This window comes from Prionailurus bengalensis, chromosome E1 (assembly GCF_016509475.1).
Source record: "Prionailurus bengalensis isolate Pbe53 chromosome E1, Fcat_Pben_1.1_paternal_pri, whole genome shotgun sequence".
Classification (NCBI taxonomy): Eukaryota; Metazoa; Chordata; class Mammalia; order Carnivora; family Felidae; genus Prionailurus; species Prionailurus bengalensis.
The window spans coordinates 29,181,387-29,204,096 of record NC_057347.1 but is presented as its reverse complement, the minus strand read 5'-3'; the positions used below and the strand labels follow the sequence as shown (position 1 = coordinate 29,204,096).

The 22,710-nt window shown below is 50.2% G+C and overlaps 1 protein-coding gene across 8 annotated transcripts in view; it reads left to right on the top strand.

Annotated features, from left to right (window-relative positions):
* Positions 1-22,710, top strand: part of MSI2 (musashi RNA binding protein 2) — a 393,222-nt gene that overhangs the window by 4,028 nt on the left and 366,484 nt on the right. For all 8 annotated transcript variants that reach the window (XM_043583976.1, XM_043583972.1, XM_043583970.1 and 5 more), the window contains exon 5: positions 1,620-1,661. In XM_043583976.1, the coding sequence (XP_043439911.1) occupies positions 1,620-1,661 (42 nt within the window). The remainder of the gene's footprint in view (positions 1-1,619; positions 1,662-22,710) is intronic.

Here is a 22,710-nt window from a genome sequence, read left to right as displayed (position 1 = left end):
GTAGTTTGGGGGAGTGTTTATAAAAAGACGGATCTGTCTTAATGTTTGGTCAACAGAATGGAAAATCCACACCTGTTGTATTTCTCTTGTAGACAGCTCTAGTCAGTGCTGAATACACCTGTAGATGCGGTAATGTTAATCTTGATGAAAGGGTAGTTTCCTAGATCAGAGACTTTTGTCTGTTTTAGTTTTTGAAAAGTAATCTCTCATTTCTCAGGTGATGTTTAAAGGTAAAAAAACATGCTGTGGATTTTTGTTAGGTCTGTAAACTACCTTCATAAAAGTAGTAAATCTTTGTATGTCTTAACTGCTGGGATGTCCTAAGGGATATAAGTCTGGGAGCAAGAACTATCTGGTGTGCCTTCCCCCTTCTCTGTGCTTTTCCCCAAAGCATTATTCCAACCCCCTCAATGACAGAACTGAAAACAAGGTTCAGGTTTACATTTTAAAAGGGGAAAATTGTACTATGAAAGCCCGAGCCTCTAAATAAACTTGTAGCAATATTCTGTGTTGAGTTTTACCCAAAGATTTGCGATATTTAGAAATCTAATGAAAACCAGTAATGGGGAATTTTTTTATTCTTTCCCTGCCCATAGTTTCTATCCAACAACTCCCCCCACCTGGAATCAGCCTATTAGATTTCAAGTGTTTCCGTGGGAATTGTTTTGAGTTTTAAAGCCATTCCTTGATTGAGAATCATGGGTTCTGCATTTGATCTGGGGTAGAGAATGTTTTTCCATTCCGATTGGGGTTGGGGTAAGAGGAATATCCTGATCGATACACTAGATTCTAACTTCTTTTTTTCAGTAATTTTTTTTTACCCTCTCCCCATGATGGCCTTCCTTACTTTTGTAATTTGAGGTTGGTTGCTCATAGAGTCTTACCCCGTGTGGTTTTTAAAATCCAGGTGGTTTTAGCTCATGTATTTCTTTTTATCTTATTATTATTTCTTAAGAACTAATAGTTTTTGACACCTGCTTTCCCTCGAGGTCTAATACAGAATGAGCTATCTTTTTGGTCAACTCAGGTAACCATGCTTTTGCCAACACGAATGAATGAACTCAAGTCGAGCATCGTGTTGGATCTCTTTGGAGAGTTTTTGGATGTTGAGGATTTAAAAGAATTTTGGGAATCTCCTTTCCCACCTGCCTTGTTTAGTTATCACCTGGGAGAAGATGTACTATCCAGTTACCTACTGCTGAAACTTACGTTTAATTTTTCAGGTTATAATTTTTTTTCAATGATGATGTTCCCATCTCTTCTCCTATGGCTGGGAGATGCAAATTAGATGAAAGTAACCATTCAATGCCCAGTGCCTGTGGAAGACAAGCGTTTGCTTAAATAAGAACATGTGGGATCTAATTTATTAGGAGCATCACACATTGAAATACGTGGTAGGGCATTTAGAAAGGCTAGCTTTATTTGTTACATTGTGGGAGGGATGAGTAAAGTTTGGATCAAAGCTTAAGGAACTTTTTGAGTGGCCTGAGGCGGTTACTAAAAGCTGGGTTATAAGCCTGAGAAATGAGTGATTAATAATTAGGTGATTAATCGTAATTTTTTTTCCCTGTCTCCAAATACTGGAACTGACTCTCACTTTTCCCTTTTTATTCCCCCAGATCGACCCCAAAGTTGCATTTCCTCGTCGGGCGCAACCCAAGGTAAGTAGGAGAATCAGTAGTAGGATTTTAGCGCTCAGAGGTGGTCGCCAAGGATTTCAGATTTCAGAGTACTGGCAATGAAGCATTGAAACCTGGTGCCCTCAGTTCCTTCAGGGTACCAGCCTGTGGCTGTGAGAGTCCAGGCCCGGGCAAGGAGCTCTCCGCCAGATAACCGTCTGCAGTCTAGCCCTCCCGAGGTGGGTTCTGAGCATCCAACAGGGGGCAGGGCCAACCCTGATCCTTCGCGGGAGGACAGAGCTCCATCTGTTGCAATATTTATGCAAACCCTCTATTTATTTTTTGAGCATTGGCAAGATCATATCAGGAAAACTTGGACATTTGCTTGTGAGTCTTTTTTGGAGGGTTCTTCTTTTGAGGACTTGCAACGTGGAGTTTATGGAGAGGAGTAGAATTTGAGTAAACAGCTTGTCTTTTCTTGGAAACAACTTCGTAGACCCACGAAGCCCTAAATCTGACAGAGGAGGCAGTGGATGTTCTGGTTTCAGGTGGGAGGGATCACTCAGGGCCCACTGGAAACCAACAGTGCCGCTCTTTCTGCGAGTGCCAGGGCCTGGGGGACAAGTCCTGAGGACGGAACCTTGGAGAAGTGGTACTACAGGATTTGCTTCGGGGATCGAGATAGGCCTTCACTTTTTCACAAGTGTGTGGTTTCCACGGGGCTCGCCAGCTCTGGCTTTGAGAACAGAGCTGAGCTGCATGGAACCCGAGGTGAAATGTACAGGCTTATGTGTTACAATTGCACGTTTTAATTATACTTTTTTCTTCCCTGTATGATTTCAGGAGAGACTTTTTCTGTGTCTTGTGGCCTTGGCATTCTCCTAGGGAGAGGGTAACTGGCAAAACTTCTTGATTCTAGGCCACAAAGGGAAAGGGCTGTGGCTTTTGAAAATTCAGTTTATTTCTTCAAGCATAGTCTCCCAGAAGTGCAAGCTTTTAATTGTGTCAAGGGAGGGATGAAGAACTTTAATGAAGAAAAAGTTAGCATTTGTGGATGAGATTTTGAGAATTTCAGGTTTAGACCTTGCCATGTGATCCTTCCTTCCTTCCTTCCTTTTTCTTCCTTCCTTTTTTTTCCATATAATGTTTCTTTTCCTTTCTTGTCTTTCGAAGGAAACGCAAATCTCTTAAGTAAATATGGCAAAATACTTCCTGAAGACGTTTTTTTCCTAATAAGAAAGCAAAGAATAGCAATTAATGAACCAAAGAGGTTAGATTTTTTTTCCGTACAGAGCACAAACTTTGGAACTGTTACCTGTTTAAAGGTTGCTTTTCAAACTGTATTCAATCCTTGACATTTCAGAGGCTTCCAGAACTAGCAGGATTTCTTGGGTTTGGAAGAATTACTGTTTCTTCCATAAGTGTGAATCTTCAAATTTCCAGGTTAGTCATTTGATCAGCCAGAACTAGGATCAGATTACCCTAGAGGGAAACTGGAAAAATCCCTGACTTGGTCAAACCGTGGGTTTGACCTGTTTTCTCTTCCCTGTTGTTTCCCCGCCCCTCACCCCCTGCCACTTTTTTTTTTTTTTTTTTTTAAACCAAGAAGGCTATATTGCAATTTAACATACTCTGGCATTTGGCTTTTCAGCGAGGCATCCAACTTGAAAACGAGACAGACTATTTCTCGAGCTTGTCAAGGTGTGCACCTTTCCCCGCCCCCAGCCTGGAGTCTGGGATGTTTTAGGCGGATTGTCAGACTTTTGGATGTGAGCAAACATTATACCAGGTGGGGGAAGACATCTTTCCATGGCGTTCTAGGGATTGCGTAACAATACCTTGCTTTTTATGACACAGTTTACAAAGGACTTTCTTGTCCATCATCTCCATCTGAATCCCCAGGTCCCGAGACACGGAGCAAACCACCTTCCCCAGTCTGTTTGCTCCTCTGTATAATGGCAGTGATGGGAGTAGCTCCCTCAGCAGGTTTTGTGAGGAATAAAAGAGGACACACACAGGGTGTGTGGCACAGGGTGAGGATCTCCTAACTCCTCATCTCCACCACTCCCGTTGTTTTTGTCGGTTTAATCGTCATTCTTATTGTTTTCAGACTCAACAGCTGGGGTTCGGATCCTGGCCATGCCGCTCATTAGCTGTGTGAATCTGGGCAAATCATTTGGTTTCTTGGAACCTCGTTTTACCCCGTCTCATCAAGTTTTTGCGTGGATTAAATAAGTTAATGAAGGTTAGGTGCTTCCAGAAAGGAAGACCTGGAATGTGGTGGTGATACCGTAGGTGTTACCTGCTGTTTTGACTCTTAGCTCTGTTAGGCTGTCACCCCAGTCCCCACGAGAGGCCTCGTAATAATGCTGGTGTCATCTGAATTTATGTGCCAGGTACTGTTGTAGGGACAGTGTGTATGTGAACTCACTTCGTCTTCACCCATGTCCTGTGAGGGTGGGTATTAGTGTTATGTCCAATTTGTGGATGAGGAAACTGAGGCACACGTGGGTTGAGAAGCGGTGTATAGGCAACCTAGCCCCTCGCCCAGTGTGCGATCCTGTGTGCTGCGGGGCGTGGAGGGCATCTAGGAGTATCACCTGTCCCTTACGGCAGAGGAGGCAGCTCAGAGAGGTCATCGGGCTTCGAGGGGCACGACAGCCAGCGCGCCCTTTGAAGTTCCCTGGTTGGGTGATTCACCCAGCCCTTGTGATGTCATCCCATTGTGTGACTCTGTCTGGCAGTGTGTCTCCATCCGACCCCCGAGGGCATCCTTTCACACGGTTCTGGGGTTGCTCAACTCCAGGGGAGCGGCTGGGGATTTGGCAAAAGAGGCCTGTGCTGGTTGGGAGTTGGGGCAGGGTGGGGAGAAAGTGCCTTCCTTGTCAACGGTTATTTTCCGATAGAATTTGAGCCCAACCATGGGGATTTCAGACCGAAGTTAGTGTTGGAGAAGCCAAAACCCGGCTGGCAGGAGTATAGAACTTTAAGTCAAGCCTTATTTAGTTTTTGTTTATCCCCCTTCAATAAAACTTTTGTGTGTATGTGTTAGGGTCCCAGTGTGAGGTGAACTGTGTGCCCCCCCCCCCCCGCTGTCCCCCGTCGAGGGCTGGGTGAGGAGCTTGTAAATGATACGTCAGCCAGCGTTTCAGTTAACATGCATTTCTCTGCTTTCTGGCTGTCCCTTTTTGCTAGCACCCGCCAGAGAAATAGTCGTGGAGGTGTTAAAACAAGACTAGTGGAAAGAAACTGTAACTTAATACGAAAGAAAATCCGTGGCAGTGAAGAACAGATTTCACATTAGTACTGTCATAATATTCTTTAATGTATCATATAAATAAAAATCCGTTTTGACCAGAATTTTAATGAGCGACCCGAAGGAAGGGTTTTGAATCCTGCAGTTCATTATCCCCCCTTTGCGACGTAAATGCTCACATCTCAAGTGAAGTATAATGGGGCTTTATTAACTAGTCGAGGGGCGACTCTTTGGAGACTAGTGGCCGTTAATTAGTGAAGTACATTTTGATCAGAAGACGATAGGTCCGTTCTGTATCTTCCTATTTCTCTGGATGATTATTTCATTTTGTAAAAAATGGAAGAGGTTCCTCCTCTCTGTCTTTTAAAAAATTAAAATGGTCGTGCTGTTCTAAAAAGATGACTTAATTTAAAGCCGTTGGAGAAACGGGGCTGATTGGGATCAATCATGTCATATCATTTTGTCAGTCCCTTTGGGCAGAAGCGTTGGCTGCCTGGAAAACTTTTGCTCAAGCCTGTGGGTTCTTTTTCTCGTGTGGAAAAACCAGAAGGCTGCCGAACATCTTCTGGCCTGAGTGAGTCTGGGCGTAACTCCCCGTGTGCCCTGATTCTCCTTGTGTGAAATAAAGCATTCTCCACTCCCCCCCCGAGTTGCCATTTACCGTCTTAGGTTTTAGAGGCCAGAACCTTATCTGTTGATCAACGGAGATCTCATTTCTTCATCCTCTTTCCAGTTGCCTTCAGTCGCAGCTGGGTGACCGGTGGGCACATCACATGAGCCCCTCCAGGCCTCTGTTTCCTCCTCTTTAAAACAGGGGTGTAGTGCCCAGCGTGGAGTGATTTTCAGCGTGTATGCAGAGTTCTTTGCTGGGAGCCTGATGCGAAGTAGTGCCTGCAATCGTTCGCTGGTATCAGTGTTATAGAATTATTTACTATTGTTTTTAAGTAATCTCTACGCCCAACGTGGGCTTGGAATTCATGACCCCGAGATCAAGACCGAGCCAGCCAGGCGCCCCGTTATAGAATTATTTGTGCAGAAGAAGGAAAGTTAGAATAATGGAAAATGACCTAAGAAAAATCCTGATTGGAATGTAAGCCCCCTGCCGGCAGGGAGCTGTTGATGGTTGACATGGAATAACTTAAATGCTTGAGATGAATCCAGCCTGCCTTTTTCACAGTGGAGGCAGCTGACGTCCAGGGAAGTCAGGTCGGCTGCTCCAGGTCACACAGGTAAGTTGTGGCAAGGTTGAGCCAAGGCCGGGCTTTCCTGCTCCCGTCTCATCCGCTGATGAGGCTCCAGGGCCTGGAAGGTTCTCTGTTAAGCATCCGTCCGTCCAGATGGGTGCAGCACAGCGCGAACGTCTCAGCCACGCACCTCCTGTTCTGGGGCAGTGGTTTCTTGGCAGCTTCTCAAGGGCGGGCGAGGGGTGAGTTTTCGGCAGCTGGCCTTCCCCTGCTGCTGTGGGTCGGGTCGTTCTAGCGTGCTGCCATCTTGGACGATCTGCAGCTGTCACCTCGCTGGCCACCGTTAACCGGCCTGCCGGTGGGTTTCTGGCTCCCGGCGGGGACGTGGTGGTGCGTCTGCAGCCTTGTCCACGGCCGCAAGGACCCTGGGGGATTAGTGGCTTAGCTGCTTTCTCGTCGGGGAGCGTGGCTCCTTCCTGTGTTCAGTCAGCAGCAGGTGTCAGCTCAAGAGGAGGGGCACTTCGTCCTCCAAATGTCCTTTCCCGAGATTTTTGCCTTTCATTTGCATGCTTTCGTTTCAGTGTTAAGGTCAGTCTGCCGGGAAGCTGGAGCTCATGTGTTCTGTGTCACGTTTTTGGCAGGCAGGTGAGAACCCTCTGCCCCCCAAGAACAGAAGAAGAGGGGGGCACTGTCTGAGGAACCAGCTGACCCTCGTGGGTGCCCCTTGAGATGACATATCCATCTTCTTGTCCTTTTGTGTTTTTAAACCTGAATGTTCTCTGGCCAAAAGTCCCAAGAATGCAAAAGGGAGATGCAGTTCACCTCCTCTGATCTCATGTTCGATCTGATGTGTTCATCGAACAAGGGCTTGCTTAAGTGTGTTTAATTGCTGACTCTGTGCACCCACTTTTGGGGGGATTCAGGAAACCCTCAATGCCCACCGAACAAAGTCTGCACTTCTTAGCCTGGTGGTACGTGTCCTTCAAGATCTGTACGGTGGGGGGATGGGGGGCGGTCTTCTTCCAGGTTCCTTCTCTTCTACCGGTCCCCCTTCTCTGAATAGCTACCCTTTGGTGTATCCCCACCCGAACCGCCCTTTCTTCTCCCTCCTGTGCGAAACAGACCTCTCTTTCAAAGCCCGATCTGGGCTACCTTTTCCACGGAGCTGTTTCTGCTCTCTCTTCCATGTGATATTTCTTTCTCTGGATTTCCATAGCGCCTTATCTTCTCTTTTGGTTAGGGCAAGCTACAGTAATAATCACAGTAAAATAAGCGAGCAAAAAATAGGCAATAATAAGTTAGCAGAGACTCACGGATGCGTTCATTAGGCACTGTGCTGGGCACGTGTTCGTTTATTTATTCACCAGACGTTACCGAGCACCTGTCATGTGCCAGAGAATGTGTGCGGTTCGGGGGATAGTGTGGAGAACAAGACCAAAAAGTCCCTGCCCTCATGGGGCTTTCACTCTAGTGGGGCAGATTAGTAGAGAGCAGGTGGACAGAAACGTAACACGCAGGAGTGGGGGGTGGGGTGGGGACAGACTGTATCTTCAGTGCATTTAGCGGCCACTCTCAGTCCTCGGCAGTTACCAAGTTTTCTGCTCGGCACCGGGGACTACATTAGGCGCTTTGTTCTGAGTTTCATGGTTACTTAAGTGTGTGCCTTATTGCTCCCACTATTGGACAGTGAACTCAAAGGGCACAAGTAGCTTTTAGTAATTGCAAAAAAACAAACCTCAGCGTTGATTGTTGCTCCTTGGCACAGTGTCCGTCTCCGTCCAGGTGGAATGAATGCAGAACGCAAAGGTGACACGGCTCTCGTCTTCAAGGGTCTTAGGTCCCGGGTGGGAGGAGGGGTGCTACCCCGTGGTACAGGACAGGGTGTGGGAAGCACAGCAGAGAGGCGGGCATGGTCTCCAGAGGAAGGAAGAGCTAAGATCGCTTCTCGGAGGAGGTGGTCTTTGCCCTAGATCCTGAGAAGCAGGAAGGAGGGAAGAATGGCAGGAATGCAGTTCTTGGTACGGGGGGCTCGGAGAGGTCGGTGTGCCGCTGGGGCAAAGGGTGTGTGGTGCACACGCCCGGCGCTGGGGATTCAGGCCTGGAGACGAGCCGGGGTCGGGCTGGGTTGCTTCGCATGCCAGGCAGAGCAGACAAGAGTACTTCCTTTGGCATGTCCTGTTTTGCACGTGCAGGATCCCGGGGATGCTCTGTACGACGTTCTGAGCTTTTGGGGGTCAGTATAGAAGCCGGGGTCGCTAGTGGGATGGTGGCTGATGCGGTTTCATGGGGATCTTCCCACCCCGGACTTGTGCCTGCAGCGTCATTCGTACTGCGTTCTCTCTGGCTGCAGGCCCTTCTTCAGGAGCGAGGTTCTTGGCAGTTGCCACGCCCACTCTTTGGGGTGTGTGGCGACTGGAAGGAGCGAGGTCATTCTCCTGGTTCCGTCGTCTCCCTTCCTCTCCCCTTTATGTGCTGAACAGGGGGCCATGATCTAGACAAAATCCCAGGGGTTTTCTACTCCGGCCTCGTCTGAGCCGTGATCTTGACCTTACTGTGCATAGACAATGAGATGGCATCTCTCGGGATGGAAGTCGCAGATTGTATGTCACTGGGGTGTGGGCCCTGTGGCTCTGAGCAGCCTCACCTGTGACTTCCTAGGTCTGCTCGGGGTCACCTTTCACTCAGAGTGGCTGCCTGGTGTGAAGAACGTGAGATTTTGGAGTCGTGTGACCTGTGCCTCTTGTGACGTGAGAGCTGTGAGCAAGGGTGGTCTTGGGACCGAGCACCCCGTGGTATGTGGTAGAAGCAGCCTTGGGGCAGGACTCCCACTGGGCCCCACATACATGACCGCATATCTCTATTCTCTCTCTCTTTCAAGGGTAGATAGCATCAAGCTCCCAACGATCTGGAAAGTTTCTCAAGGGTGTGTGTCTGCCTGCTGTACTTTTTTATTTTATCTGAGACCTTGAATAATAATAATAAAAATAAAAATCCCAACTCAAAATAAGGGCTGTTACTTACATTGTGAGTCAGTATGTTCAAGGCATTATATTAAGCCTCTGTGTAATTAATCTCCTTTAATTTAATCCTGACGACAGTCCTTTGCAGTAGTGGGTATTCTCTCCACTTGACAGACTGGTAAACTGAGACCCGGGCAGGGCGAGTGGCTTTCCTAGTGCCACAACACTAGTAAGGGTCGATCACTGTTGGACAGACAGATCACCGTCTGTCCGGGTTCCAAGTCCTTGCTCTCTCTCTTTTTTTTTTTTAATTAAAAAAAATGTTTTTAATGTTTATTTTTGAGAGAGAAAGAGAGACAGAGCATGAGCAGGGAAAGGGCAGCGAGAGAGGGAGACACGGAATCCAAAGCAGGCTCCAGGCTCCGAGCTGTCAGCACAGAGCTCGACGCGGGGCTTGAACTCGCAAACCACGAGATCATGACCTGAGCCGAAGTCAGATGCTTAACCGACTGAGCCCCCCAGGCGCCCCCAGGTCCTTGCTCTCTTAACCGCTAAGCCCTGCCGCATCCAGCACGAGCGGGTAGATTTTAGGTTCTCGTGCTTTGCCTGACTGCTTGTAAAGTGCTCAGGCTGAGGAACAGATTTCGTGGCAGTCTGGCCGATGAGCTTCAGGTTCGTGTCTACTGCTTGTTTTCTACACACCTCGTCAACACAGCTGAATGCCACTCATGAGCTAAGGAGTGTGGTGTGTGCCTCCATTTCTTCATCTGTAAAACGGTGGTGGGGGGGGGGGGTGGTCGACAGTACCTACATCCTAGGTTCGTTTAGGAGATTAAATGGGTTCATGCATACGAAGGGCCTAGGATGGTATCTGTACATGGGGCATCCAGAGTGAGCATCGGTCATCTGTTCCTGTTTCCCAAGATGGCCCTGGCTGGATCATAGGAGGACCTTACGCAGCAGCTTGTGGGTACCGTCGTCGTGTCTGGGGGTGACGGATAGCACGGCACGTTGAGAGTCAGGGAACTGCGTGTCCAGTGGCTTGGTCTGCTCCTGGGGGTGCTCGCTCTCGAAGGGGAGATAGCAACCATCCTTCATCTTGGGGTTGCCCGGTGGGCATTGGGAATGCGTTTCCTTTTCTGTGTCTGATGCCTGTGTTTTTGCTGCCTTTGAGAGTGAAGTCCTGGGGAGCAGCTGGGGGACAGCTCAGACACCGCTGTGTGAGAGGTCTCTCCGTGAGCCTTCTCTCTCCCAGGCCTGGTCTTTATCTGCCTGGGGGTAGTTCCACCAATGACTGATCTGAAAGCATCACATTCATTTATTTGTCACTGACTGTGACAGGCAAGTTAATGCTAATGGATTCTTTTTTTAGCCTGTTGTCTGGGATGAGTTTCTCCCAAATGTCCTGAAATCTAAGGCATTAGGGGAATGTGTAACTTTTATGGCAAGGGAGGATTTAAAAGATAAATAGGGTTTTGTGTGCAAGGGTCTTAAATTTAGGTTAGGGGCGAGAGCAGCCAAGGAGGGGATGTTGGGCCAGCCCAGACTCTTCTTTTTAAGAAATCCATTCGGAGCTCTAAATTGCTGTTTCTGTTTCAATTATGTGACAATTTCAAGGGTTTAGAAAAATCTAATAAAATGGTCTTGATGATGCATTCTGGGGAGAGAGTGCTTTAGAAGATCCAAGAGAATAAATTCCTTGGGGTCAAGAGATTCTCTCAGGCCTTCTTTCGTCTGGGTTTTTACATTTTTATTGTTTTGAAGGGCAGAAAACGGTGTTAGAATGTATTCAGGGCTTCATCCATATCCTCCACCGAAATGAATTATTCTCTTTGGGCAATTGCAGGTAGACGGGCCACAGCAATCACTAGCTCTTTTTTTCTTTTCTTTTTTCCCTTCTTTTTTTTTTTTTTTTTTTAAAGCTGGCATGTTGTAAATGACTTTCAGAGCGTGGTTTGTGTGTGTAGTGATTTTGAATAAAGCACCACAGAGAAAAACTTGGAGGAGTGGGACGAGTGAGCAGAGAGGCCTTCTGGAAGTTTTTTTTTTTTCTCCTCTCCAGTCAAAGCTTTTGATAGTTTCCCGAGGAACAGAAGTTTACAATGGAAGCCGGTTTTGGGCTGCCTGCGGGAACGGAGTGTAGCAAAACGTGATGCTGAGTGACATTAATGAGGTGACCGCTCTGGTGGGAGGGAGGCAAGGAACCAGCAAAGCTGCAGTTCCCATGACTTGCTCTCGGCTGAGTGTGTCCCCTTCTGCATGCCTGCGTGGGCGCCTGTGTGTGTGTGTGTGTGTGTGTGTGTGTGTGCATGCACGCACCGTGTTTCCCAGAGCCTTCCGATGGAAGTTTTAACACCAGACCCCGCTCGGCCTGCTGCAGTATTCTCCCTCCTAGAGAGGCCACGTGTGGCGGTGTCTCCATTTCCACCCACTGCAAAGTAAAGTTTGAAACCTGGAAGCATTTTGTTTTATCTTCCGGGTCCCTGCGGGAGCCTGGGCGGGTGGCGCTGGAGGTGGTCGCCACAGCCCTGGGCGCTGCTGGAACACTGAAGCCAAGAGTGTGAAAGGTCAACATTCTTTCTCATCCCCGAAATGGGTCCTAGGGAACCAGGAGGAGAAAACCTGTTTGCTCGTATTTTTTTGCCTCTCCCTTTTTTTTTTTTTTTATGTTTATATATATTTGAGAGAGAGAGAAAGAGAGGGAGAGAGACAGAGACAGAGCATGAGTGGGGGAGGGGCAGAGAGAGGGAGACACAGAATCTGAAGCAGGCTCCGGGCTCGGAGATGTCAGCACAGATCCCAGCGCGGGGCTCGAACCCACAAACAGTGAGATCATGACCTGAGCCGAAGTTGGACGCTCAACCGACTGAGCCACCCAGGCGCCCCGTCTCCCTCCTTTTTTTTCAAGCCCTGGCCATCGTGATAACATTTCATATTGATGGTATAAATGGAACGTCACAACCGCCGCTTTTAAATATTTTAGTGCCTTGGAGTGTATTCTGTATTTCCACGTTGTTCTTGTGCAAGAATTTCCGGTTGCCCAGGAAGAGCAGGGACATCTCAGGTAGATTACCTGGCGAGGAGGTGAGATCCCAGGCCTTGGGGTTCTTGGTGCCTTGTCTGCCCTTTCCAGGAGTGAAGCTGGCATCTTCCATCTCGTGCCTCAGCCCGGCAGCGGAGGGAGCATTCGGAGTATCCTGCACAGTACTGGGCAGGTGTTTGAAAACTGCTGGGAGATCCTAAGCCAAAAAACCCGATGGGGCCCGGAGTGGGGAGGGGTGGGGGGAAACTGTGTATTTATTGATGCTCGCCTGGTTTATTTCTTTTATCTCTTCAACTCCATTCCCTCTGGGATGTCTCTCAGGTGGGTCGCTTTTGTAGCTGAGGGCAAACAAACAAACAGAAAATGTTTAAACCCAGGCGCATAACCCTTCATCAAAACCAGTGAGCTAGGTTCACTTTCCCTCCCACCCGGGGAGAGAGGATCGAATCAGGGGCGCTTGAGCCCAGGAAAAAAATTGGGCTGTGAGTCTCCACAAGACTGCTCCGTACGTATGTTTCCTCTTCTGTTTTCAAAACGGATAATTGGTTTTAGTAAGAACTTCTGACTTGATTAGGGGACCCTTAGGAAATTAAAGTGTGTTTGAATTTCACAAGTATAATTTTAATTATACAAATTTTGCGTTTTCCACGAGGGAGCTAGGTTCAGAACTTGTTTTCCTATACTAACAGGGGTAGTAAAGCTGATTATGGCAGAATGCCTCACTTAAATCGCTTTGAAAATAAAAATCCACGGGTCGGATCGTTGTTTTTCCCTGCAGCACACGACGTTCGGGTTAACGTCCACACATGTTCCCGTATCCTTGTTAAAAGTGATTTTTCACTGGATCCACGCAAGTGTAGACGTGAGTGACATAGTGGGGGGGGGGGTACCTCATTATGAATTTTTCTGCTGCACTTGCTGAAAGAATTCAATTAAAGTTCTTTCGAGCTCAAGTCCTGCCTGGGCAGCTTGTGTTTGGCACACTGCCACGTTAGCATGTCGTGATTGCCTTTATCACCCATCGCCCTGTTTGCTCAGGGCCTGTGCATTTGCAGTGGTAGCTCTTCTCGCTGCCCCTCTTCAGCAGGACCCCAGTGGATGAGAGCAGAAGCCACCTCGGAAGTGGCCCCTGAGCTCCTCCCTGAGCTGCCCAGAGATGATGCAGAGAGGGTGAGCAGACCCCCTGGGCATCCAGGAGAAGGGCTGATTGTGTTAATGGGCAATGACCGTTTCTCAGGGCTATCCAGACAACGCCCCCAGGCAGCAGAGAAGTGCTTTGTAGGCTAGAACTCAAGCATCCTCAGACGTCTCCCCCCCGCCTGTGCAGGGGCTTTAAAAGGTGCCTGGAGACCGGCTCGTCGGGCTTTCTGGGCCCTTGTCTCAGATGTCGGCAGGAGAGCTTGAGTAGAACAGTTGTTCACGGAAGAGAAATCGTGGCAGCAGCTTGTGAATGAGGTGGTGCCATCCAGGTCTCCAGATGCACACCTGGTCCCACCCCGTGCCCCACCCCACATTTACTCATCAACATTTTTATTCTTAACTGCTTTCTGTTGAAGTGCTGTAGCTTAGGGTGTAAGAGCCTGGACTCTGGGAGCAAGCTGAGTTTGAGTCTGTGCTCTGCCACTAACCAGCTGTGTGACCTTGAGCAAGGTGTCTAAATGCTTCATGCCTTAGTTTTGTTGTCTGTGAAATGGACCCAATAATAGTCTCTCCTTTGTGGAATGCTCTAAGGATTCCATGAGTTGACGTATAAAGTGCCGGTGTCTGGCACATAGTAGGCGCTTTGGGTGTGTGAGTTACGGTATCGTGAAGAAGAACCTGGCAAAATGCGGACTGTGCTTGCTTGATAGTTGGGGATTTGTTGTTCAGCACTACAGTGCTCCTGCCTGACGTATTTGTTCCCTAAGCAGTTGAGAAATACAAAAGAGCGCGTATGTACATGTGTGGACGTGTGTGTGTGTGAATAGATATGACTGGGTGGGATCGTGGTGTAATTCGGATTCAAACACGGGTCTTTGCTGTAACAAATGAGGCATGTAGGTTGGTAGGCACATGGCCCTGGCGCTCAGGCCTCTGGTTGGAATTTGGTGCTGCCACTCACCCTGTGACCTCGGGAAGGTGTCTAAACTTTCCTGAGCTTCCATTCTGTACCTAAAAAACGGGGATAACAGAGTCGTGGGATGAAATGAGACACTGTAAATCGGCACCTCGTGTATGGTTGATGCTTAGAATGTGTCAGTTCCTTCTTCTATAAGGGCAGGGGCTTTTTTCTTTTTCTTTTTCTTTTTCTTTTTCTTTTTCTTTTTCTTTTTCTTTTTCTTTTTCTTTTTCTCTTTCTCTTTCTCTTCTTCTCTTTCCTTTTCCCTTTCTTTTTCTTTTTCTTCTTTTTCTCTTTCCTTTCCTTTCCTTTCCTTTCCTGTGTGTGTGCACGCGTGTGTGTGTTTTGGGGGTATCTTGAAAAATGGGAAAGATATAAAGTATACTGCTTTTGCTGGAGATTGTGGAGTTACGGGATGAGTCCTTAGAAGGCTGAGTAGAGAAAAGCTAGCCAGGAGAGGGGGTGCTCTTATCTTCAGTCTACAGGCAAACGGGCTGTTTTAGGGGCTTCATTTCACAAAAGCCAAATTTCCAATGATTTTATTTGGTCAGCCACCTTAGATGGTTTCCGCAAGCCTCTGAAGGTAAGTTTGTTTGTTCCTTTGACACTTGGTAACCAGAAGCACAGGGCTGGATGGTTGAAGAGGTTTGGGGGATGCTCAGATTTCCGGCTGTGACTGAGGACAGTGGGAGGGAGGGAGAACCTCGGGCTGGAGGAAGGTGTCTTTTCACAGAACCTTTTACTTGGGGACACAGCCCAGTAGGTTTTGCTCTACAAACATGTGGGTACCAGAGCCCCAGGAAATGCGTCCAGTGCCCAGCCATCGGCCTGGAGAAGCCTGACCCTCCGGTTGTGCCGTCAGGGCTGGGAAAGCCCCCAGATGACTTAGGGGCATCTATGTGTCCAGATCTCTGGGCCCATTTCCAGATTAGCTCCCTTCACCTCATGCCCATCAGGTGGAATTTTCCAGATGTTGTCGGGAACGAGGAGCAAGATGATGATTATGAGTTGATGCTGGGCAGGGGCTGGGGTGTGTGTGAGAGGATGGAAGGGGGTGGGTGGCCGGGAGGAGGGGAAGAGTGGTAGATTACATTGACTAATTATAGGGAAGAAGCCATATTTGCTGCTCCATTAAGTGATCGCTAGGCTATGAAGCAGTTTATTGTAATTAATGCAGAAACAGCAAATAAGTGTTAAGTTTGGAGCAGAGGGTCTCCAGGCGCCCCTGCCCCCTTGGTGCCCACTGCCCCCCTTCATTATCCTTGGAGGGGAAGAGTCTCGGGGACACCCTCATCCGAAGGGCTGAGATGGCGACTTTGACCAGTTTTCTGCTGCCTTGTTTTGTGAAACAGGGAGGATGTCTTGCCTGACTCCTTCAGAATCGTCTGCAGGGGTTTTTGTGTTTTCTGAGGATGGAGAAGGAGGGACAGACCCGTGCCGTCATTGCTATTCTTGCCACTCTCGTTTTAATTTCAGCTCACGAAAGTGGCGGGTTACACATCCAAGTCCGTCGAGTTACGGGCCGTGTGGAGTTGTGATTGCTTTCCTTGATGATTTCTTGTTCAAATCAGCGGTGCTCTTAATTTTCCAGATGAAGTAAAAAGAAAATTGGAGACTCCCCTCCCGCCCCGTGTCTCTTCATCCAGGGTTTTCTGAGCACGACTCTGATTTGGAGGGTTAATATTAATTAGGAGCCAGTTTAGACCTCGCTTGCTTGATGAGCGGGCCGCGACCGTTGTGCCGGTGGTAGTTTTTTGTCGCTCTTTCTCGCAGGCGCGTGCCTGCTGCCTGTGGAAGTTCCTGGGTTTCAGAGCCAAAGGGGTCAACACAGAGGAAGTGGAGATGAGGGGCTGCTCCCAGGGAAATGTGGCAGACCCTCCCTGGTCTTCGGAGAGGAGCATGACGGGCCTGTGGGGGAGTCCGGGGCCCGGGGAGGTTCTGCCTCTGGGCCTTGCCCTGCTGGCCGCCGCTGCGCTCTGCCTCAGTTTCCTTCCCTGCGGGTGCGTTTCTTTGGCTTCCAGAAAGAGACAGGACTCATTTCCTGAGTTTCTAAATCGGATGATGCTTGGATTTCTCTGAGGCAGTCCCCCTTCCGTGCCGGGTCTCGGGGAGGCGCTTCGGTTTGTGCTGAGGCTCCAGGTCTTTGCGTCGAAGCTTCTCCGGTGCTGACTGGGTCTTTGCAGGGCGGGTGGTGGTGCAGAGGACAAGGACGCAGAGAGCCAGTGAGCTCCGCTGTACGGTTAGGGGACAAGAGACCTAGAGAGGAAGGGACCTGCTCTCTTTAGGTTGGATCACGTTAGGGATCTGTCTTCTCTGGCCTGTGGGTTTGGGTTTGTTCTCTTTTTTGACGGGGTGGTCGGGTCAGGAGGATGGCTGACTGTTGGGTGTGAATGTTCCAGGTGTAGTGGGAGAGACCCGGCCTCTTGTTCTTCCCTCGGTGCCAGATAGCTGCATGTGACCTCGGGCCCGTTGCCTTGCAGCTCTGTGCCTCAGTTTCCCCATCTGCGGACTGAGGGAGAATGAGGGGATGGGTGGTGGGAATCAGCGACGCTTAGGGTTTAAGAGAATGAGCTCAAGATCAGGCAGCGTTAGGGATTTGTTTCTAGCCTGATCGTTTCTTAGTTGTATGACCTCGGGAGGTTCACTTCATTTGGCTAGCCCTCAATTTCCTGACCTGTAAAGTGGGGTAGTAGGATATGAGTATCCACCGGACAGGGTCGTCGTAAGGACCGCACGCCACAGTGTTCACGCAGTGCTTATCACAGTGCCCGGAGGGTGCTTAGTTGGCACTTTGTATGTGGGGGCTGCTTTTACCGTTAACAGCTACGTGGTGGTCTGGCCGAAGATTCCGAGATGTGAAGGTGTGGGGCAGACGGGGCCACACCAAGAGCACGGTTGAGCTGCGAAGGTGGACTTTCTGATCTGGATGGAGGTTCCCACACACAGGGAGGTTTGCGGTCAAGGAGGCAAAGCCTCCCTGAAATGCCTGGTCCGGAGCTGTAGGTGACGGGGCGCCTGTGGCGGGGACCCAGCACTGCACATGGAGAGGGTCTCAGCGATGCATCAGGTGTGCTCCCCGACTGCCCCGTGAGCCCAGCGGAGCGGAGGGAAGCGTGGGGGAGGCCTGGCTGCAGTCCCCAGCTAGAGTCCCCTGGCACCAGACAGCGCCGTGGGCTCGGGCATCGGGGCCGCCCTCGCTCGACATCTTAGCCACCCCGCTGCAGGGGAAGGGGAGGGGGGAGAAGCGGAGGGGAACCGATCGCCAGGTGACGTGGAGACCCACATTCGTTTCTGGAAACCCACGTCTGTTACTGTCTGAAATATGGAAGCCTTGCGTGACTGAGACAGGACTGATCAAAGGCCATTTGCGATTTCAGAATGTTCTCAAGTGCGTTTGGCAGACAGAGTCCTGTGTTTTGATCGCTTCCTCTCCCACTGTACTCCCCCACTTTGGTGAGGTGGCTCTGAGTCGGCACTGGCACCTGCTTCTCACGCCTGTGTGTGCATCAGGAATGCTGAAGCGGGGGCAGGTCTGTGCCCTTTGCGGCCGCTGCCGATGTGGAGCTGCGGACACCAGCTCGGGGTGGACAGCCGGGTCCCCTCAGCTGCTTGTCAGTCTCCTTTTCGGGGGCGGGCCTGGGTAGGGGATATGGATGGGAAAATCCCAGGAGGTGTTGTTAGACTGTTATTGTTCCTCCCTTGAAGGGAGGGTGGAAAGAGGGACTGTGGCAGAGAGTGTTTTGCGTGACAGGAGAAAAGATACACTTGCAAATGAGCGCAACGCAGGCCGTGTACTGGACAGATAGAGTTGCTTGGGGTGCCCACAGGCCTTGATGAGCCCGAGCCTCAGACGCTGACCCTGCCCTCCAGCCGCTCCCAGGGAGGCGGTATATCAACAAGACGACGTACTAGTGTGGGGACGGCGGCCGTGTGTCTGAACGGCGCACGGTGGGGACACAGAGGAGGGAACAGGCAGGGCAGGCCTCACGGAGCCGCTCCCCTGTGCGTTGAATCTTGACGGTGGGAAGAGCCTCCAGTCAAGGGACCTGTAGGAGCGTTAGGAAGCCCGGCTTTGGGGGGGGGGGGCGGGGGTTGCTGCCACAGACTGTTCCGTATAGGCCAGAGTGTACTGTGTGGAGGAGGGCAGCCTGAGAGATCGGTTTACTCACCACGCAGCAAATGTCTGGAGCCCTATCCTGAGCCAGGTCCAGAGCTGGGGAGTGGGGTCCAGCTGTGAGGACGATGGCCCCGTCCCTACATTTGCATCTGGCAGGGACATGTTTGTTAACCTATGGCAGGGTCCGTTATTGGAGTACAATTACAACGAATGCTACAGAAACGCGTAGGCTGTTTCAGGGGGCGTACCGGAGAAACCGGATCTCCTGTAGGGTTTCGGGAAGGCTTCCTGGAAAAGTACATAGAAGCCGAGCTAGAAGGGTGAATGTAAGCGTGACCTCAGGAGGGAGGATCAGGGTGCATTTTGTGTGCTGGAGGGCAGAGGGCAGGGAGGAGAGAGCCGAGCAGTTAGGCTGGGCCGTGTGTGTGGGGTTGGGTCTTACCCCAAGGGGGTCGGAGGGGAGGCCTACTTAGGGTTTAGGAAGGGTGGGAAATGATCAGTTTTGATCTGGGGAAGGATCTCTCTGGAAGTCTGTGTGGAGAAGGGCTTGTGGGAGCCCCAGGTTGATGTGGGGGGACCCGTGTCTGACTTGCGTGAGGGAGGATGGTGAATTATGAGGGAAGATGGTGGTCTGGCTGAGTTCTGGGAGTGGAGGTGGAGGCCCATGGACCGATCGACTGATCGAGGTGTGTTTGTGAATTAGCACAGGAGCTGGGAGATTTGGTAGCTGAGTGGGAGGTGCCGGTCTCTGTGGACAGAGACCCCCCCCCCATCCCTCCCCCACGTTGCTGAGATTGGGAACGTTGGTGTCCATGGCAGACGGACAGGGCACATGTGCCTGGCTCGGGGTGAATATAACCCCTTGGTGGGAATTCTGCACACTCTTGGTGATGTACATGTATCGGTAGACCTTTTGAGTGTATGCTTGTGTGTTTGCTTATTTATAAGTGACATACTTGTGCCAGTGTGTTAAAATCGTACGCCCCTCGTAAGTTATAAACTAATAATTAAAAATAAAAAAAGGATGAGAAGAAAAGCTAAAGGCAAATGAAAGTTCTAGTCTTTTTCCCCCAAATCCTACTTTGGGGACTGTAGCCTTAGGCCATGGGGGAACCATTGGATGAGTTACGGTGGGGGTGGCCTGGGTAGGTGGGTGTTGGGGAAAGAGTATTCTGCAATCCAGGGGCTCTTGGATGAGTTCTGTGCACGCCGGAGGTCCACGGGGAGGTCCCCGCACCGTCCCGTCACCGCGTGTGGCGCGCTGAATCGGGCACGAGATTGCACAGTAACAGCCCCCAGAAGTGGCCTTGGCAATGTCACGGGAGGTGAGCGCCTGGGGCTTGTGTTTGTTAGTCTGGGTGTGCTCAACCCGTGGAATACCCAGGGAGGCACATTCCCTTCCGGTCCCGGTGTTGGTTCAGGCCAGAGGGCCAAGGCCGCACTTGGCCACGAAGAGCGGATCTTATACAGAGAGCTTGGCATAAGTGAGGAATATAGATTCTGGCCCCGGCACTTTTTCTGCCTACAGTGCGACCGCAGCCAATTCTGAGTCCTTCTGGGCCTCTCTCTTCCTTTCGTCTGCTGGGTCGATTATGATACTTCCTATCGAACTCCGAAGGCTGAAAATGATTTAAGGTGAATTGTTTCTATCTTTGCAATTCAAACGTACCTCTGAGTTTCCTCTCCCAGTCGCTTCCAGCAAATTGGTATTGCTCCTCTGAGGGTATGGCTGGGTTCTCGGAGGCTAATTCCGTTCCAGCCCGCTCCATTCCTTCGAGCAGAACCCAAGCGAGGATCTCACCTTCCAGAGAGTGCTTTAAAAAAACCCTTGTTTCTCCACCGACTGAATTTCAGTCTTTCCCTGAGTGCAGCCGTGCTCAGCAGAGGCCTGCAAGCTGTTTCTACATGTGAGAGGTGAGCAAATCAAAGGTGAGCCCGTTCTGCCTCAGTGAGGCCTTTTGTGTAAAAAGGACCTTCCGGAGTAAAGCAGTCAGGATGACTGACAACCGCCAGAGCTCCCCAGCAACAGACCTGCTCCGTGGGAGAACTCAGAGAGAAGCCCGGGCCAAGGGCAGACAAAAGGATGCCCAGAACCCGAGGTGGAAAAGCCTGATGGAGATAAAACAACCCGAAAGTCTGCCTTTCAGTTCGCAGGTTTCATGGAGCCAGGTTGAAGCTGCCGACCGAGGGCGTCAACATTTACTATTTGTCCCCGCTTTGACTTCTCTGGCTTTATTTCCTTTGAGATCAAAGCAGGGAGACTGGAGTTGCCAGTCCTGGGCCGGGTTTCAGTCGACGTTGGTGTCCCTTGCTTTGTGACCTTGGGGTTGGGTGTCTTTGCTTGGGGTGACTTTGTTGCAAACCCAGAGTAGGAGGTATGTTGCAGTCTGGTAGTCAGAGGGAGCTCTGAGGAACACCCAGAAAGGCCTTGGAGAGGACAGGGAAGCACCCTGGAGGGCCAGTCCTGAGTTTCCCAAGGATTCCCGGATATCAGGAGTCTGGAAGGTTCCGTGTGGTAGCCATGTTGCTCCTCTGAGGGGCCGTCCTGAAGGCAGTTCAGTTCTGCACAGAGGCAAGGGACGGGCCTAAAGAATTCCTGCCCCCTGCTGCATAATAAATCTGATACTAAAATTAGTGCCTGCCTCCTGAGCCGTAATTCTTGCTGAGGTGATAAAGAAGCGTGTGTGTGTGGCCAGCTTGTCTTTCAGGATTGGGGGCTGTTGCTTTATGTCAGATGAGCGTCCAGGCCTCGAAATCGATTTATTACGGCCGCGTCTCCCCTATTTCCCTGCCTCTGCCTCCTCTCGTGCTTCGCAGGGGTGGGAGGAGGTCGGGGGTGGATGAAGGGAAATATTTTAGCTCCGCTTTTGGTCTTGTGTCAGTTGCTGTCGCAGTGGGTAGATGTTCCTTGAGAATCCCTCTGAAGGTTTTGTAATTGAGTCTTTTACCTCCGCTGCAAGGTATTACTCACTTTCTTTAAAGTGTTTACTTTATGCTCTGTGGAGGGAGGGAGAGAGCAGGACTCCCCCTCACACCCGGGAAAAAAATCTGTCTATGGGAGAGGCTTGCCATCCAGGGCAGTTGGGTGGCCAGCTATTAAAGTTTGAATAATGGAGGAGGCATCTGGGTCCCTCGGTGGAAGGCAGCCCTTCTGGCACAGATGATTTTGCTTTTAAAGTAACGCATTCACCTTTAACTGCTAACGGCTGTGACAGAGTGGTATTTAATTTTAAATTGCCCATGTCCAGAAACCCTCTGCTACTCTTTAAACAATAAAGTGTTTTTCATCTTCCTGCAGCTGTGTTCTCTGTGTGGGGGCTTGGCCGTGTTTTGGGGGCGGGGGGGGGCGGAGAGGGAGCTCATGTGTCCCTCTCCGCTCCCCGTCTTCTCCCTTTCAAAGTCACCAGGATTTCTAGAAAGCACTATTCCACCAGGTGTGGAGTCCCCACCCATACGCTGTCCAAAGTGAGCGGCTGGGAAGTTCATAAGCAGAGGCTGCTGGAATGGAATCAGTTGGTAACGTCAGCCCCCGGGGCCGAAGTGCTTCTTCCTTTGCGGGCAGAACCCAGAAGTCGCTTCTGGGTCCCCGGCCCTCTCAGATGCCCATATCTGGTTCTCCCTGCTGCTGCCGCCCCCCCACCCCTCCCCCCACCCAGCTTCAGGGATCCTTGATTTGTTTGTGATAATCAGAAACAGATTTTGGCTCCTGGTCCATTATAGATGTGTTGGAGATGGATGCCAAACCTTAAGCCACGTAAAGGACATGTGAAAACATATTTAGATACAAAAGGAAGAAAAAAAGAAGGGAAAGGAAGAGCCTCTTCCAAATTCCCCCAAACCAAAACCAAACCGACAAACAAAAAATCCCAAAATGACAACATATAACAACAGAGAGGCCTCCATCCAGGCCCCAGTAAAGCATAGGAAGAGAAAGTTTGGCTTCAGGGCCCGCAGAGTTGGTGCACGATGTTAGCAGGGTGGAGAACACTCGTGGCCGCCCGGGAAGCATGGTCTTGGTGGGGGGTGCTTTCCCGGAGTCTGGGGGCCACCCATGCCCCAGGCTCCCAGCACAGGTGGCAAGTTGGTAGGGACACAGTGGGAGCATTCACGTGGTGCCCAGCAGGAGCTCTGTTTCTGTTCAGGATACCCTTGAGTTAGGAAATATCGATCGCTCTGTATTTGTAAACAATCTTTAAAGGGACGTGGTGCCAACCAAAATAGCTAACTTCGGGCTATTAAAGTGTGTTAGGGGAGGCTCTCAACAGGGAAGCCCATTGCTCTGATGTTCTGGATCAGCACAGGCCCCAGATTTTATTTTCCTTTTTAATTCTAAAAGGGGGCCTGCGGAGTTGAGCAATGCCCGAGTGTTGGTTTCTTTTCATCCTTGTCGATTTTTTTCTCTTTAATGAAAGTGCTCAGTTGGACCCCACTGG